Source organism: Mesocricetus auratus, unplaced genomic scaffold (genome assembly GCF_017639785.1).
Source record: "Mesocricetus auratus isolate SY011 unplaced genomic scaffold, BCM_Maur_2.0 Super-Scaffold_15014, whole genome shotgun sequence".
NCBI lineage: Eukaryota > Metazoa > Chordata > Mammalia > Rodentia > Cricetidae > Mesocricetus > Mesocricetus auratus.
The window spans coordinates 10426631-10443130 of NW_024429186.1; the positions used below are offsets into that span (position 1 = coordinate 10426631).

The 16500-nt window shown below is 55.2% G+C and overlaps 2 protein-coding genes across 10 annotated transcripts in view; one reads left to right on the forward strand and one right to left on the reverse strand.

The window, feature by feature from the left end:
- Positions 1-5452, forward strand: part of Begain (brain enriched guanylate kinase associated) — a 32380-nt gene extending 26928 nt beyond the window's left edge. For all 5 annotated transcript variants that reach the window (XM_040742491.1, XM_013112229.3, XM_013112227.3 and 2 more), the window contains exons 4-7: positions 198-264; positions 794-901; positions 1787-1870; positions 2822-5452. In XM_040742491.1, coding sequence (XP_040598425.1) covers positions 198-264; positions 794-901; positions 1787-1870; positions 2822-4174 — 1612 coding nt within the window. In that variant the 3' untranslated portion in view covers positions 4175-5452. The remainder of the gene's footprint in view (positions 1-197; positions 265-793; positions 902-1786; positions 1871-2821) is intronic.
- A 3985-nt stretch (positions 5453-9437) lies between these two features.
- Wdr25 (WD repeat domain 25) overlaps positions 9438-16500 on the reverse strand; it is a 138559-nt gene continuing 131496 nt past the window's right edge. For all 5 annotated transcript variants that reach the window (XM_040742494.1, XM_040742495.1, XM_040742496.1 and 2 more), the window contains 3 exons: positions 12635-12805; positions 10599-10739; positions 9438-9827 (listed from right to left, as the gene is read on the reverse strand). In XM_040742494.1, coding sequence (XP_040598428.1) covers positions 9606-9827; positions 10599-10739; positions 12635-12805 — 534 coding nt within the window. In that variant the 3' untranslated portion in view covers positions 9438-9605. The remainder of the gene's footprint in view (positions 9828-10598; positions 10740-12634; positions 12806-16500) is intronic.

A 16500-nucleotide genomic window follows, 5' to 3' on the forward strand; every position in this document is an offset into this window, starting at 1 on the left:
ACCATGGCCTCGGAGAAGCCGTGACAGGAGTTAGCTCTGATCAGATCTTAAGTGCAGACAATGAATCAGGTAGGGCTGGTGGGACAAGCTTGGGTGCCTGACAGCCATGTTAGGCAGGGCGTGATGGCTGTGAGGCTGCTGGGGTTGTAGGGAAGGCCAGGCATTGCAAGTCTTGACTCTGCTGCCTCCTGCTGCAGGATTCAGAGCAACTACATGACGCTGCAGCGTGTCAACCAGGAGCTGGAGGATAAGCTGTACCGGATGGTGAGGCCCCAGTTCACGGAGTAGCCCCTTGTGGCTTGTTCCCCAGAGTGGGAGGTGCTCTCAGGATGAAAATGAGGCGGGGTCCAAGGAAGCCAAGCCTGTGCAGGCGGCACAGAGGATGGCCGTGGGGTTCTGCCACCCCCCTGTACTAGATGAGGTTCCTGCTTGATCTGGTTTGGTGACAGTTGGTCAGTGCCTGCGTGCCTTCAATCTGAGAACAAAGGGGGCAGGGTAGGAGGGGCTGGGCCATGCTGAGTAGCCCTCTCTCAACTCGTTGAGATAGATGGGCAGGGCAAGCCCTACTTTTCACCGCAGGTGCAGGTAACTGAGGCTCCGGGAAGGACTGGCCTAGGCTAATCCGTTTTATCATCAGTGCGATGGGATTAAACCTGAGTTAGTCTGTGGTCTTAACTCTTACCCAGTTAGCCTTTTGAGCACCTTGTCATCAACAGCTGTTGGGCTCACAGAAGCCTTGACCCAACAGCCGGGCTTTGGCACTAACCATTCCTCCCCTGCCCCTATAACCTAGGGCCAACACTATGAGGAAGAGAAGCGTGCGATGAGCCATGAGATTGTCGCCCTCAACAGCCACCTGCTGGAAGCCAAGGTGACCATTGACAAGCTGTCGGAGGACAACGTGAGTGCCGTATTCATTTGGCTCCTGGAGGGATGTGGCAGGTGGTTTTTGTTTGGAGGGGGGGCTTCCTAGGGGAAGCCTTGACAGGCAGGGCCTTTCTGATTCAGAGGGATTCCAGCCTGGCTCCAGACAAGGGGAGGGACAGGGCAGCGAGGACTTGTCGAAGTGGCCAGGACAACTGGGAAAGGGCAGACTTCCTGATGTGAGGGCTGAAGATGGGATGCAGGAGGCCATCTTCCCCACCCACACAAGACCTTTGGCTTCAGCCAGCCCCGGTGTCACACCACGGCTGTGTGACTGTCCAAAGGAGCCCCCTGAGGTGCTCAGCTGCTCCCCACCGTCCCCCACGGGCTGACTGCGGACACACTAATTAGCCCGTGCTCCCTGCCATGAGATTGTACGAGGTTCTGAGATTCTGGTCTGACCAACACAAACCAAGGAAAGAAAAATGGCTGCCCTTGTGAATTTTGAGTCCATATGGGGAGAGCAGACAGTACATCGGGCAGTCAACAGTCAGAGTAGCCTGTTAGAAGTGCTAAGTGCCGAACTAAGTGTGCCAGTGGAAGTTTCTGTTAGTTCCAGGAGAGCGTGTCACTTAGGATTTGGAGACAAAGCACTCAGTGGCCAGGTGGCAGAGAGTAGGGCAGGGAGGTCCCAAGCACAGGCGACTCAAGCAAGGAGAGCCCCATGTTGACAGGACATCCTCCATACACCAGCAGCTCCAGGTCAAAACAGGCCCTTGACTTCAGGGAGAGCGCAGAGCCCGGGCAGGGACTGGCGAGAACCAGCTGTCCTGCCTGCCCTGCTCTCCCCCCTCCGATCGCCCTGCTGGCACTGAGCACTGGGGGGGGGGGGGCTGTGCCAAACACTTCTCTTGTCTTGCAGGAGCTCTATAGGAAGGACTGCAATCTAGCGGCCCAGCTGCTGCAGTGCAGCCAGACCTACGGCAGGGTCCATAAGGTGTCCGAGGTAACGTGGCCCCGCCCCAAAACCAGGCCCGCCCCGTCCCAGGACCACCCGGCTCCTTTTGGGCCACCCCACCCCGAAGCCTCTCCCCACCCTCCAGGAAGAAGCTACCCGGTGAGCCTGAACCCTCGTCCCTCGTGCACCTGGGTCCTGGCTTCCTGATGGTGAAAGGTGTCCCCACACTGCACTTCCAACGGCCACTCTGACCTACTTGGGCTACATACCTGTTTCCTTTGGGGGCTGCACAATTAGAGCCAGGTCCAGAAACAAGACACAGACATCAAGGACAGGGCACACACTGAAGGCATATACAGATAGATCTAGCAATAGAGCCTAAGTCAGCCCTAGGCCTCGGGGTACCAAAACTGGACAAGACAGAGCCCACCCTGCCTGTCTGAGACCATCCTGGCCAGACTGTCCCTCCCAGCCCACATGCGCAAGAAGTCTCCTACACAGACCCCTGTTCATGTCCCCTTCCCCCAGGCCTGACCAAACCTGAAACACTCACAAAATAGATCAAACAGTAGCTGGACACCCCCCACCCCCCACCAGGCACTCCTTGGAAACCTTTGGCACTGACCCCTCAATCTTTGTTGCATCATCTATTTTCCGAGTCTGTCTGTTCAGACACTTAGGGCCGACAAGAGCAAGTCACCGCTCACTAGACAGGACCCAGAAAGGGTGCAGAACAGGAGCGTAGCCAACCTCTGCTGAGCCGGTTGGAGTAGGGTGGGGTGGGTAGAGGTGATGGGGAACCCCCAGGTACTTGTCCTTGGGAGTTAAGTTGCTCCCACTAATGCGAGGTGAGATGCCTGGGGGGGGGGGGCTGTTGTCTGTCTGTCTCTCTGTCTGTCAGTGATGCGTGTGTGGCCCTGACCTCGAGGCTAGGGCTGAGCGGCTTTGCTGACTATGACCTGTCTCCATTCTCCCCTCCTCTCCTCACGCCCGTTCCAGCTACCCTCGGATTTCCAGGAGCGTGTGAACCTGCACATGGAGGAGCATGGCTGCAGCCTTCCTTCTCAACGCTGCCACCCTGTCTACGCTGACAGCGTGCCCACCTGCGTCATCGCCAAGGTGCTAGAGAAGCCAGACCCTGGCAGTCTGTCCTCGCACCTGTCGGATGCCTCGGTCTGCGACCTGGGCTTCCGCGATGGGGTGGAGAAGTCGGGCGCACGACCCCAGTACAAGGAAGACATCTACTGCAGCGACACGGCTCTGTACTGCCCCGAAGAGCGTCAGCATGACCGGCGACCCAGCGTGGACACGCCGGTGACCGATGTGGGCTTCCTGCGGGGGCAGAATTCCACCGACAGCGCAGCGGATGAGGAGGAGGAAGCCGAGGCGGCAGCCTACCCTGAGGCCTACCGCCGCGATGCCTTCCCGGGCTACGCGGCCTCGCTGCCCACTTCCAGCTCCTACTCGAGCTTCAGCGCCACGTCCGAGGAGAAGGAGCACGCGCAGGCCAGCACGCTGACCGCCTCGCAGCAGGCCATCTACCTGAATAGCCGCGACGAGTTCTTCAACCGCAAGCCGCCCTCCGCCACCTATGGGAGCAGCCCTCGCTTCGGCAAGGCCTCGGCCACCCTGGCCTCCCCGCTGGAGGCCCAGGTGGCCCCAGGCTATGCTCGGACAGTGTCTCCGTACCAGGCCGAGTCCTACCGCTTCCCGACCTCTCCAGGTCCCCAGCCGGCTCTGATGCCTCCAAACCTGTGGAGCCTGAGGGCCAAGCCAAGCGGTAACCGGCTTGCTGGAGAGAACATTCGAGGCCAGTGGCGCCCCGTGAGCGTGGAGGATGTCGGCGCCTACAACTACCAGGCTGGCGCCGGAGGTCGCGCCTCGCCCTGCAACTTCGCAGACCGTTTCTACCGCGGCTCTGGCCGCGGTGGCGGTGGCCGCGGCAGCCCAGGCAACGCTGAGGGCCGTGGCAGCCCCCTCTACGCCAGCTACAAAGCTGATAGTTTCTCGGAGGGCGATGACCTCTCCCAGGGCCATCTGGCTGAGCCCTGCTACCTCCGAGCAGGTGGCGATCTGAGCCTCAGCCCTAGCCGTTCAGTTGACCCTGGCTACGCAGCCAGTGATGGGGATGGGGATAGGCTGGGCGTGCAGCTGTGCGGGGCTGGCAGCAGCCCCGAGCCCGAGCATGGTTCCAGGGATTCCTTGGAGCCCAGCTCCATGGAGGCCTCTCCTGAAATGCACCCTCCTACCCGTCTCAGCCCCCAGCAGGCCTTCCCCAGGACTGGAGGGTCCGGGCTGAGCCGTAAAGACAGCCTCACTAAGGCCCAGCTCTACGGAACCCTGCTCAACTGACTGCTACCAGCAGGCTGCAGTCAGGGGCCCCCGCCTGTCCTGCCCCAAACAGGGAGTAGTCAGCCCCCACGTGCCCAACCCCTGCCAAGGAACTCTAGTTCCTTTGACCCCCTTACCAACACCCCAGTAAAACCTGAAAGAGCAACCCTCTCTGCTAAGCGTCTTGTTCACCCCAGCCTCTGCTACAAACTCCCCCCAGAATATTTACACGCTGCGCCCTTCCCTGAAGTGAGCATCCCCCGTTTTATAAGTGAAAGTATTTTTGTAGGGAAAAGGGTGTTGCTTCACGAGCTTGCCTCCAGCTTTTGGATGGCAGCCTTCGCATTCCCCACATGAAGCTCCTTCACTTCCAGTGAGGGTGTATGGGGTCTGCCCTGGAGAAGGGGAGGCAGGGGTCCTAGGGGGACCAGTCTCCACAGGTGGGGAGAAGCTAGCAAGCCAGCAGCAAGGAAAGCCAGATGTTCTGTCCACTGAGAGGGGGGACCAAAGCCACTTAGGGCGCAGAAAACGTCTTACGCACCCACCCCATAGTGCAGTCAGCACTCTGCCCTGATCTACCCTGAGCTCTTCTCCCATGGCCCGGCCTGTGGGCCCAAGAGGGGCCAGAAACACCCCCAGAACAGCCGGTGCTCGCTCCTCCGCTCCCCCTCCCAGTACCACCTGACTCTACCTCAGGTATGAGGCTCCTCCCACTCCCCACCCCTACCCCACTCCTTGTGAAGTTGTCTTCTGTGATGCATGCTGTCAACTAGTACTGTGTGTTCTGTGGTCCGCACTCCCGACTCCTTCAACTCAACTACTCCCGACTCCTTCAACTCCTTTAACTCCTTCAAGTCCTTCAAGTCCTTTAACTCCTTCAACTCAACTCCTTCAAGTCCTTCAACTCCCGACTCCTTCAACTTAACTCCTGACTCCTTCAACTCAACTCCCGACTCCTTCAACTCCTTTAACTCCTTCAAGTCCTTTAACTCCTTCAACTCAACTCCTGACTCCTTCAACTCAACTCCTAACTCCTTCAACTCAACTCCTGACTCCTTCAACTCAACTCCCAACTCCTTCAACTCAACTCCTGACTCCTTCAACTCCTTCAAGTCTCTCAACTCCTTAAGTCCCTCAACTCCTTCAAGTCCTTCAACTCAACTCCTTCAAGTCCTTCAACTCAACTCCTGACTCCTTCAAGTCCCTCAACTCCTTTAACTCCTTCAACTCCCTCAACTCCTTCAACTCCCTCGACTCCCTTAACTCCTTTAACTCCTTAATAAAGCACAGCAGTGAAGAGTTCGGCTTCACGGTTCTTTTTTTCTCCGTGTTAACCACTTAACCAGAAGCAGGAACCTTGTGTCCCTCGCTGGCCCCTCCCTCTCCTTGCAGTCCTCCCTGGCTTAGTGTCCAAGCTTTCATCTAGGGCTCATATGGCCTTCCAGCCGGCTCAGCATTTCAGGTCCCTGTCTGCTACCCTAGCCGGCTCCTTTCTCTGAGATAACCTCTCCAGTGTTGCCTGCCCAGCCCTAACCCTAACCCCTGCAGACTGTCCCTGTCCCCCCTTGTGCCCCAATGGGCAGTCAGTACATGGCTATGCTCCCACTGGTTGGCTATCACCAAAGGTATGGCTAAATTCCCCTTCTGTAGCCTGAGGACACTGGTCCTTTCCTGGGGCCTTCTAGAGCTGGCACACTCTGTATGGAGTCCAGCTGGGTTGGGGGAATATAGAGACCTATCTGGGGAGTCAGTAAAATGAACCAAGAGTACAGGCTGCAGGAATGGGTGGTCCCAGAATGTCTCCGTGCTCTTGGAACGCAGCCTCCTCAGTAGGACACTGAGGGTCCTGGCCACGCCATGGGGGCCTCGCATGCTAGTGCTACACCCGCACAACCTGACTCGGTGAACAAGCCGCCAGCAGATTCGGCCTGTGGAGGCATCTCTGGCCAGGGCTGCTTTCCTCCCGGGGCACCTCTGATCTGACGTTGCAGGCTGCAGATGTGAAGCGGGATGGGGTGAGTTCGGCCCAGGAGAGTGGGTGGAGGGAGAACCCACACTCCAGGTTCATACTGCTCTGTGCCTTCCAAATTTAGCTTTCCTATTTTTAAATTGCAAATGGTGAACTCCCGACACCTCAGCCGGGATCAAAGTCAATCTTCCTGAATGTTCTTTGGAAGGAGACATTTGAAGAAAGCAGGGGCGCAGGGGACACACCTGCCCTCCTGCCCAGAAGCACAGGGCACCAGCTCCTACAGGACAAGCCAAACACTGGGGATGACACCAGGAAACAACCACAATGAGACTCCTGGGGACCCCTGAATGGTCCCCCCGGACCTGAGTTAGAGCATGGAAGATTCAGATGGTGTCTGCCTGTCCTGGTAACACCAACAGGGTGACAGTCTGTAGAGCACCTTCCTCTAACCTTTGCCCACTGTGTACCCGAGAAAGAAAGCAGAGGTTCAGAGAAGCCAAATCCCACACTATCAGGGGACAGGCCCAGAGCCTGATCAGGGGCAGGGCAGGAGGGGGCTGGGCACTGAGGCAGACAGGAAAGCCCTCTACAACCATCTGCTAGCCTTCCCTGAAAAGCCTAATGGCCAGAGCCAATCAGTGATGACACAGTGGGGACAGTGATCAGAAGACACCCTGGAGTACGGAGAGACCTTGGGATGGTAGCTGGGGGAGGGGGGCATTGGGAGAGGCAGGAAGAGGAGGAGGATATCAGGAAAGGCTGAAGGAGGAGGAGGAGGAGCATTGGGAGAGGCTGAAGGAGGAGGGGGAGCATTGGGAGAGGCTGGAGGAGGGGGAGCATTGGGAGAGGCTGGAGGAGGGGAGAACATTGGGAGAGGCTGGAGGAGGAGGGGTGAGCATTGGGAGGAGGCTGGAGGAGGAGGGGGAGCATTGGGAGGAGGCTAGAGGAGGGGGGAACATTGGGAGGAGGCTGGAGGAGGAGGGGGAGCATTGGGAGAAGCTGGAGAAGGAAGAGGAACATTGGGAGAGGCTGGAGGAGGGGAAGCATTGGGAGATGCTGGAGGAGGGGGGAGCATTGGGAGGAGGCTGGAGGAGGGGGGAGCATTGGGAGGAGGCTAGAGGAGGAGAGGGAGCTTTGGGAGAGGCTGGAGGAGGAGGGGGCACTGGGAGAGGCTGGGGAGAGCATTGGGAACAGCTGGAGAGAGGCTGGGCCCACTGCGTCCTGTTCTATCTGGCCTGAACCTGGGGAGACACTCATGAAGACACCATCAGGGGCCCTGAGTCCTTCGTGGAGCACATCAGCCCTCTGGCTCAGGATGGGAGCTACTGATCACAGCTCCCCATCTGTCTGGGCAAGGAGTCCTAGTCTAGTAGGGCTTGAGGCAGTAACCAGCTGGTCTAAAGCTTCCAAGAGTTTGTCAAGTGGGGAGGAAAGAAACAGCCTTCTGCCAGCTTCCTCTACCAGAATTAATTCTGGGCCATGCTAAGACCCCCAAAGCAAGAGGGACAGCAGCAGGGTCCCACTAGACCCTGGGCTGCCACAGCAGAGCCTCAGAATGGGACCCGGCCCTGGCTCCACCCAAACAGGCCCAGTTAGACAAGATGCCGCAGATCCAAGTATCCCGAGTTCTCACTGCACTCAGGCTCCACACTGCTCTTTGGGAGGGGAGACTGAGGCACAGCTTGACTAAGGCCACACAGCAATGAAGGAAACAGAGGCAGAGTTCAAATTCAGGTCTGACTGACCCTAAAGTCTGGGTCCCGACAGGCTACAAGGCCATTATTTATAGCATGCTTATGTGCCGGAGACACAGCAGGACACCAAGCTCTGCCCAGGGAGCTTCCTCTATACCTGAGTGTCAGTCACACAGGACAGCAGGGGGTGGAACCCAGTGCTTGAGGGAGAAGGAGGCTGTGTTGCCTCCCTGCGGTTCCCTGAATGAGGGAGAGGGGTATCCTTGTGAGAGAAGGACAGTAGCCTAGGGCCAGGACGTGGTACAAATGGCCCTGAGGCACCCAAGCACTGAGGAGGCAGCCATGAGCTTGGGGAGAGGGCACCTGAGCTGACCTATTGTGGCAGCAAGAACAGAGGGGCTTTAGCACAAGCCTCAGCCCAAGCCCTGATCTGCTTTACTCTGGTGGGTTCCTTGAACACTAAAATCAATGTCCTTACACAGCATCCCTCAGCCACCTTTGGCCTCAGACTTGGGCTTCCTATGACCAACAACACTGTTCCAGCCCCCATCACATCCCAGGCTGCTCTCCTGACCTGTGGCTTCACTGGTGAGGCATTGGGGCACAGAGGGAAGGCAGCAGGTCTTGCCTGGGACTAGACTGTAGAAAGGGGTAAGTTGTGAAGTCACTCTGCCAAGTCCCCTCACCCCAACCTATAAGTGAGTCCCTGGGCCATCAGGCAGTTTCTAAGTGACAATTCTGGTAGTGTTTGAGACTCATGGGCCTGCCTAGTTTCCTAAAGAGCTAGGCCTCCTTTCTCAGTCACTGTTCTATTGCTGTGAAGAGACACCATGACCATGGCAATTCTTGTAAAAGAAAGCATTTAATTGGGGCTTGCAAACAGTTTCAGAAGTTTAGTCCATTATCATCATGGCAGAAAGCATAGTAGCAGGCAGGCAGACATGGTTCTGGAGCAGTAGCTGAGAGTTCTCCATCCTGATCTGAAGGCAGAGGGCAGGAGAAGAAAGAGGAAGTGGGGGGGAGGGGAGAGAGAAGATAGGAGAGAGGAGACAGAGACAGAGACAGAGACAGAGACAGACTGTGCCTAGCATGGGCTTTTGAAACCTCAAAGTCCATTTCCAACTACACACTTCCTCCAGCAAGGCCACACCTCCTAATCCTTTCAAACAGTTCCCCTCCCTGGTGAGCCATATTTCTTATTCAAACCACCACACTCCCTACCAGATCCCAGTCAGTCTCTGAAGGTGCTTCTGGGACCCGGCTCCTCGTCACCCCTTCCAGGATAGTCACATAGCTGTGGCCAGCACAGACCACCCACCTGGCAGTGGGCAAGCAGCAGGGTAGAGGACCAGAGAGGCGACTAGGATGGAGCAGAGTGGAGCTTTGGTGTCTAGTAGGGAGCAGCTGAGTGGCAGGGCCCTGTGGAGGTCCTGCACAGAGTTCCTGGGCAGATCACAGACCCAGAGTCCCGTTGTCCCAAGGATAACACTCTCAGGACCAGCAGGTGACAGTCCCACCTTAGCATCCCATACCTGCAGTATGAAGGCAACAGGAACTGCTGGTCTGTGTTCATTTCCAACATCACATTAAGAGAAACCACAGAACACACACTTATTGATTGGGTATCGCCAGCCATTTGGCAATGCCTTTACTAACACGGTCCTTACACCCTGAGACAGCTTCTCATGTCCATTTCACAGAGGAGTCACTGAGGCCCGGCAGGCAGAGGGGACAGCCTCCAGCCAACTTCAGTGTCACCCACCCAGGGGCAGGGTCTCAGTTGCCATTAGTGCCAGATCTTGATGTCTCCTCCCCAGGAGCAGGTGCCAAGGACAGAAGGCAGCACAGGGTGGTAGGTGGTGCCAAGGCAGGCCTGAGCATGCCCTTGTAGTGTGCACGCCCGTCTGGCAGTGCGGAAGCTGAACATCAGAACCCGGCCATCAGCGCTGCCTGTCACCAGCAGGTCACCACACGGGGAACACTCACAGCCCACAGCATAGCCTTCCACCTGTGAAGAAAGACAGAGCAGGCAACCTGTAGGGTGACATGACTCCACACTACAATGGGTAAACTGAGGCCTAGAAGCAACCAAGCACAGGGTTGGTTTTACACCCAGTGACCCTCAGGCCAAAGGCTGAGCTCCTGCTATGAGACTACAGGACGGTGGGGGACCTGGTGTCTCAAGGCCACTAGCCTCAACAGTCATGTCACACCCGTGGCCCGTGGGCTGCAGGTCTCTAGAACATGAATGCCCACACATTAAAGCAGTATGTCGTTTGTTTTATTGTATGGTGGTTTGTTTTATTTTACTGTGGCTCAATTGCACGGCACTTGGGCGTAAACTGAACAGATGACAGCATCTAACCACAACGTCCTTGTAATGGAACCCAGATGCTGCACCTTCTGCAGAGCTGGGGTTTGGCAGCATAGTCATTGGGTCCCCAGCCTCTTCCACCCCAGCCAAGTGGGCCTCAGGCAGGAAACGGGTACACAGAGAAACGGCTCCCGAGACTAGCTCACCCTGTCGTCACGCCATGACACGTGAATGGGCATGCATGTGGCTGTCATCACGCCAGGACACATGAATGGACATGCTCCCTTGCATGTGGCTGAGCATGTGTTCTAGCCCTGAGTGGACCCTCATCCACATGGCCAGTAGTCATCCACCTAAGCAGCAGGATGCCCACAGGGGCCACATGCCCCGGAGTCCTGGTGATGCCTGGCTGGAAGCTTTGCGGCCAGTGGTCAGCGTTTGACCTAGGTAACAAAGATGGGGTACCTTGTGCCCTTCATAACGGCGCCGTCTGCTCATCCGGTAGGGCCACACAGAGGAGAAGAGAGCCAGGTAGTTGCCATTGGTTTGCGCCAGGAACACAGGCTCCCTCGGATGCAAGGCAAGGCTGGGGCAGGTGTACCTCTCCTGTGAAAGCAGGACCATGGAGGGATGGAGGCTACCACGGTGGGGGTTCTGCCTCCCACAGACCCCTACCCAGCCCGCACTCTGCTCTTGGGGTTATGTCCGCTTCTCCTGAGCCTTGGCCTGGGAGTCTGCATGGGCTGTTGTTACTGTAATAAGTTACCACACACTCAGAGTTTAAAACAATGTCCTGGCCGGGCGGTGGTGGTCCACGCCTTTAATCCCAGCACTCGGGAGGCAGAGGCAGGCGGATCTCTGTGAGTTCGAGGTCGGGCTGGACCAACAGCCTCCAAACAATATAGAGAAACCCTGTCTCGTTAAAAAAAAAAAAAAAAAAAAAAAAAAAACAATGTCCTGTCCTGCGGCTCTGCAGTCTGAAGTGGAGCTCAGTGGCCTAACCAGTGTCAACACAAACACACTGTGTCCCTTCTGCAGGGTGCTGAAGAGGGTCCCTCTCATTCATATACATACATACATACATACATACATACATACATACATACATTCCAACTCAAAAAGATCAGCCTCTCTGCCTCCTCAGTGCTGAGAGTAAAGGTGTGTGCTACCACACCCAGCTCTAAGACAGCCCTTAAGCCACCTTCTTGAAAGCATCCCGACAGAGCAGACAGCTCTCTGGGAACAGCGTACTGGGATAGCAGGTGATGTGCTGGTGAGGTATATCAGCAAAGTACTCACCTGTCCCTGAGCGTGTGAAGAAAGAGGAGAGGTAGGGGACCAGAAGCACACTCACCCCGCTCACCTCATCTCTGCCAGGCTCTCTGATGACGGGGAGCACAGACGTGACAGTGGTGACCATTGCCACAACAGTGGTGGAGATGGAGGTGGCGGTGACTACAGTGTTGGTGATAGTGGGGGAGATGGTGGTGGTGGTGGTGGTGGTGGTGGTGGTGGTGGTGACTACAGTGTTGGTGATAGTGGAGGAGATGGTGGTGGTGGTGGAGGTGACTACAGTGTTGGTGATGGTGGAGGAGATGGTGGTGGTGGTGGAGGTGACTACAGTGTTGGTGATAGTGGGGGAGGTGGTGGTGGTGGTGGTGGCGGTGGTGGTGGTGGCGGTGACTACAGTGTTGGTGATAGTGGGGGAGATGGTGGTGGTGGCGGTGACTACAGTGTTGGTGATAGTGGGGGAGATGGTGGTGGTGGTGGTAATGACTACAGTGTTGGTGATAGTGGGGGAGATGCTGTTAGTAGTGACTACATTGGTGGTGATGGTGGTAGAGACGGTGGTGGTGATGGTAGTGACTAGTGTTGGTGGTAGGGGTTGAGATGATGGTGATAGTGACTAAAGTGTGGTGGTGGAGATGGTGGTCATGGTAATGACTACAATGTAGATGGTGGTGGTGGTGGTAGTGGTTATAGTGTTGGTGACGATGGTGGCTGTGATCGCCGTGTGGCTGAGTTGGTGGTGGTGGTAATCACTGATGGTAACAATTGTGGTGGCAGTGATGGCTGTGGAGGTAATGAGTACAGAGATGGGAATGATGGCAGTCGTGAAAGGAGTGATAATGATGGTGATCACAGTGATGGTGAGAGGTGTGGTTGCAATGGTGATGTTGGTAGTGATGAGTGGTCTCTGTGTCTGACACCTGACGCTCTGTTAGATCTGTGTAAGCATTTTCTCTCTGTAGTTCTTAGTACTCTATGAAATGAGTATTATTTAAAATATTATTACCACCATGGGTAGCTGAACCAGAAAGGGCAGTCTACAGAGGCTGTGTGCACCAGACCTGGGCCTGACCTACGCCTACCCCTATCCTAGATATTTCAAATAGCTGATCTCCTCCCCCAGACAGAGAGGGGTCCAGGACTCAAACCTAGGGCTACAAGAATATCCCCCATGGCTGATACCACGAACAATGCCACACAAAGCTTCTCACATGGTAAATTTGGTTGGAGATTTTTGCAGCAGTCCGGAAATCCCAGGCAATAATGGTTCGGTCAGCAGAGTCCCGAGTGGATGCGTCAGTGCTGCTCAGGAACTCGGACCCTTCTTGGAGGAAGAGGATGTCCAGGGTCTGTTGGATGGTTGCCTTGTAGCCTTTCACCACCTGCAAGAATGGGCACTAGTCACCGTGGTGGGTCCGGGAGCATGGTGTAGGTGCCAAGGAGAGCCAAGGAGAGTTACCAAGTCCTGGGCATGGGCAGAGTTAATAAAAACATACTAGGCCAGGCACACATGTAGTTTCATAGGACTTTCCAACCTCACCAGGCCAATGAGTACTGATCTTGGGAGTGACTGACCTCCCAAAGGCAAGCTGACCTCTGGTTATGCCCATCCCACCTGTCAACACATGGGTGTGTCCAATGAGATGCACTTGTCTCCTGGGATGACAGGGTCCCTTGACAGCGGCTGCATACAATGGAAGCACACTAGGAATGGGGTTCCCACCTTGCTCTAGGTCCCTAAGGGGTAGAGTGACATCCAGTGATAATGGTGTCATACTTCTGAGAGACAAGTCAGGACTACTTACTGTCCCTGAATAAGTAAGGATAGCACAGGGAGCACACATTCTTCTCAGCATGCATTTTGCTTTTGTTGTTGTTTGTTTGTTTCCTGGAACTAGCTCTGTAGACCAGACTGGCCTCAAACTCAGAGATGAGATCCACTTGCCTCTGCCTCCCAAGTGCTGGGATTAAAGGTGTGTGCCACCACAGCCAGGCAGAATGTATTTCACTTTTAAAGGCATTCTCTATGTTCTGGGGCCCAGAACAAGGACTTGATGCAACTACAGGAATGATCACACAGCATGATGCCAGCTGCAATACGGGAGGACTACCCGACCCACTGCGGTCTGGACAGAAGAACAACAGGATGACAGCGCCCCCTGGGGCTGGCCACAGGGTTATCAGCTCCCTGGGCGCCACCATGTGGCTACAGCAGACACACACTTCTCAGGTGATCTGCTCCACTGGCTACCAAATGAGCTGCAGTCACATAGCCAGGTGAGGCCAAACCTCTCCCAGCCCCGCTGCTTCCCTGGGGCACACAACTGGGTTACCTGATGGCCAGTTTCTGCCTCTGGAAGTTCCTAGGGACCAAATGGGAAAATATGGGTAACAGATGACTTGGCCTCTTTACAAGCAGCCTTCTACTAAGGTGACATGCGGGTGCCCCCCCAGCCCTGCAGAACCAGGAAGGCAGATGGATGCTTGTAGCAGCTCCTCAGGCACCAGGAGCTGCTTGTTTTCTTGCAGGTCACTCCCCAGCACCAGAGCTCAAAAGCACAGCTCATAGGGTAGCAGGCAAGGGCACCAGGGAGCCGGGGTCCACACTCATGCTGAGATGTATCCTAGGTAAGACCCAAGAGAGGACAGGATATATCAGTCCCCAACACCTGCTCCCACAAGTTTCCACAGCATCCAGTGTTTGAGTGCAGTTGCTGGTGGGCAGAGGGGTCTGGAGCCGGCAGGGCTCACCTTGACTCTGCAGTGTCTTTACTGGCTTTGGTCATCCCCCTAAGCCATCGAGTGGTTCTCAACCCTCCCAACACTGGGACCCTCTAATACAGCTCCTCATGCTGTGCTGATCTCCAATCATACAATTATTATTGTTTGCTATTTCACAACTGTAATGTTGCTATGTTATGAGTTGTAATGTAAATATCTGTGTTTTCCAATAGCCTTAGGTGACCTCTGTAAAAGGGTCATTTGACCCCCAAGGAGGTTGAAAACCACTGCCCTAAGCAGTTCAATCCACCACCCTGAAAGCCCTTTTGGTGTCACTTGGCATCTTGTGGCCATGTTAAGATACACCTCCTCTCTCCTCTCTCTCTCTCTCTCTCTCTCTCTCTCTCTCTCTCTCTCTCTCTCTCTCTCTCTCTCTCTCTCTCTCTCTCTCTCTCTCTCTCTCTCTCTCTCTCTCTCTCTCTCTCTCTCTCTCTCTCTCTCTCTCTCTCTCTCTCTCTCTCTCTCTCTCTCTCTCTCTCTCTCTCTCTCTCTCTCTCTCTCTCTCTCTCTCTCTCTCTCTCTCTCTCTCTCTCTCTCTCTCTCTCTCTCTCTCTCTCTCTCTCTCTCTCTCTCTCTCTCTCTCTCTCTCTCTCTCTCTCTCTCTCTCTCTCTCTCTCTCTCTCTCTCTCTCTCTCTCTCTCTCTCTCTCTCTCTCTCTCTCTCTCTCTCTCTCTCTCTCTCTCTCTCTCTCTCTCTCTCTCTCTCTCTCTCTCTCTCTCTCTCTCTCTCTCTCTCTCTCTCTCTCTCTCTCTCTCTCTCTCTCTCTCTCTCTCTCTCTCTCTCCTCCTCTCTCTCTCTCTCTCTCTCTCTCTCTCTCTCTCCCCCTCCCCCCTCTCTCTCTCTCTCTCTCTCTCTCTCTCTCTCTCTCTCTCTCTCTCTCTCTCTCTCTCTCTCTCTCTCTCTCTCTCTCTCTCTCTCTCTCTCTCTCTCTCTCTCTCTCTCTCTCTCTCTCTCTCTCTCTCTCTCTCTCTCTCTCTCTCTCTCTCTCTCCTCTCTCTCTCTCTCTCTCTCTCTCTCTCTCTCTCTCTCTCTCTCTCTCTTCTCTCTCTCTCTCTCTCTCTCTCTCTCTCTCTCTCTCTCTCTCCATCGACCACAGGCCCAGTTGGCAAGCACTCAAGAGACAACTAGGAAGAAGATTAAATGCACAGTAAGAAGTAGGTCTAGCCCAACACCCATCTCTGGAAGTGGCCTGTACGCTTCTCCCTGGCGAGTACAAGTCAGAGCCCTCCAGTTCCTAGAGAGCAGCAGTTAACAGGTGCCATGTGTGCCTTGGGATCCATGCAGCCTTAACATCATGTACTCTGCAGCCTCCTTGAGCTATGCAAGGGCTAGGGCAGGAAACGATGGAGGCACCTGGGAGCTGGGCTTTCCCTGTGTTTGCTGAGTCAGGACAGCATCCCAGAAGCACCTTTCTCAGAAAGACATACCCAGAGGCTATCAGCCACCCATGACCCAGCTTCCCACACCCATACCTTCCAAGTAAACTTTATCAGAACAAAAGGCCTGCATCTTCTCAGAATGGCTAGAAATAGTCCAGTTCATTAGGGCATCATAAAATCAAATGGATGGGAAACACGCCTCGTTATGGACGTAGCCTGCCAAAGAAGCACAGCTGTGGGCAGGAGGCTGGCCTTTTGAGTGCTCGTCACCCAACATGACAGACTTTCCTTCCCACTGTGACGTGCCCTGTAGAGCAGACACGCCATTTGTGCAACTGGCTGGTGAGTTTTACGGCAACCTTGGTTATTACCCTGGCAGCTGGCACACCCTAACCCAGGACTAGAGCCAAGGATCAGAACCTCCACTGGCAGCCGCAGGCCCGCTGTGAAAAGCCTGGCCTTGGGGAAAGTAGAGGACAGCCCGTGCCGAATCTGGATAATGAAGACCACCTGTGGCCAATCAGCCTGGCCCCCACTGTATTGTTGGTGCTGACGAAGGCTCAGCTCTGCCTCTTTTGGGCCCCTGGCTCTCTCAGTGAGAGCTGCTACAGTGAGGTTCTGGCCCTGGCCCAGGTCTCCGCTCCCAGACTGTTCCATTTCCCTGATAACAAGCATATGGGCTTCTTCAAGTGTGAGCATGTGACAATTTGTACATGGCAGCTCAGAGCATGTGTGCAGGGCTTGTCTCTAAGACTCAAAGTAACGTGGGTAAAAGCAGGCAGTCACATGACCATCAAAGTGTCTGTAGACATTAAAAAAGCAACTAAAATTTTACATTGAGAAGATAAAGGAAACCATATAAATCCAAGAAGGCAACATGGTTCGATTCCTCTATGGGCCAGGTCTCGGGGAACTTC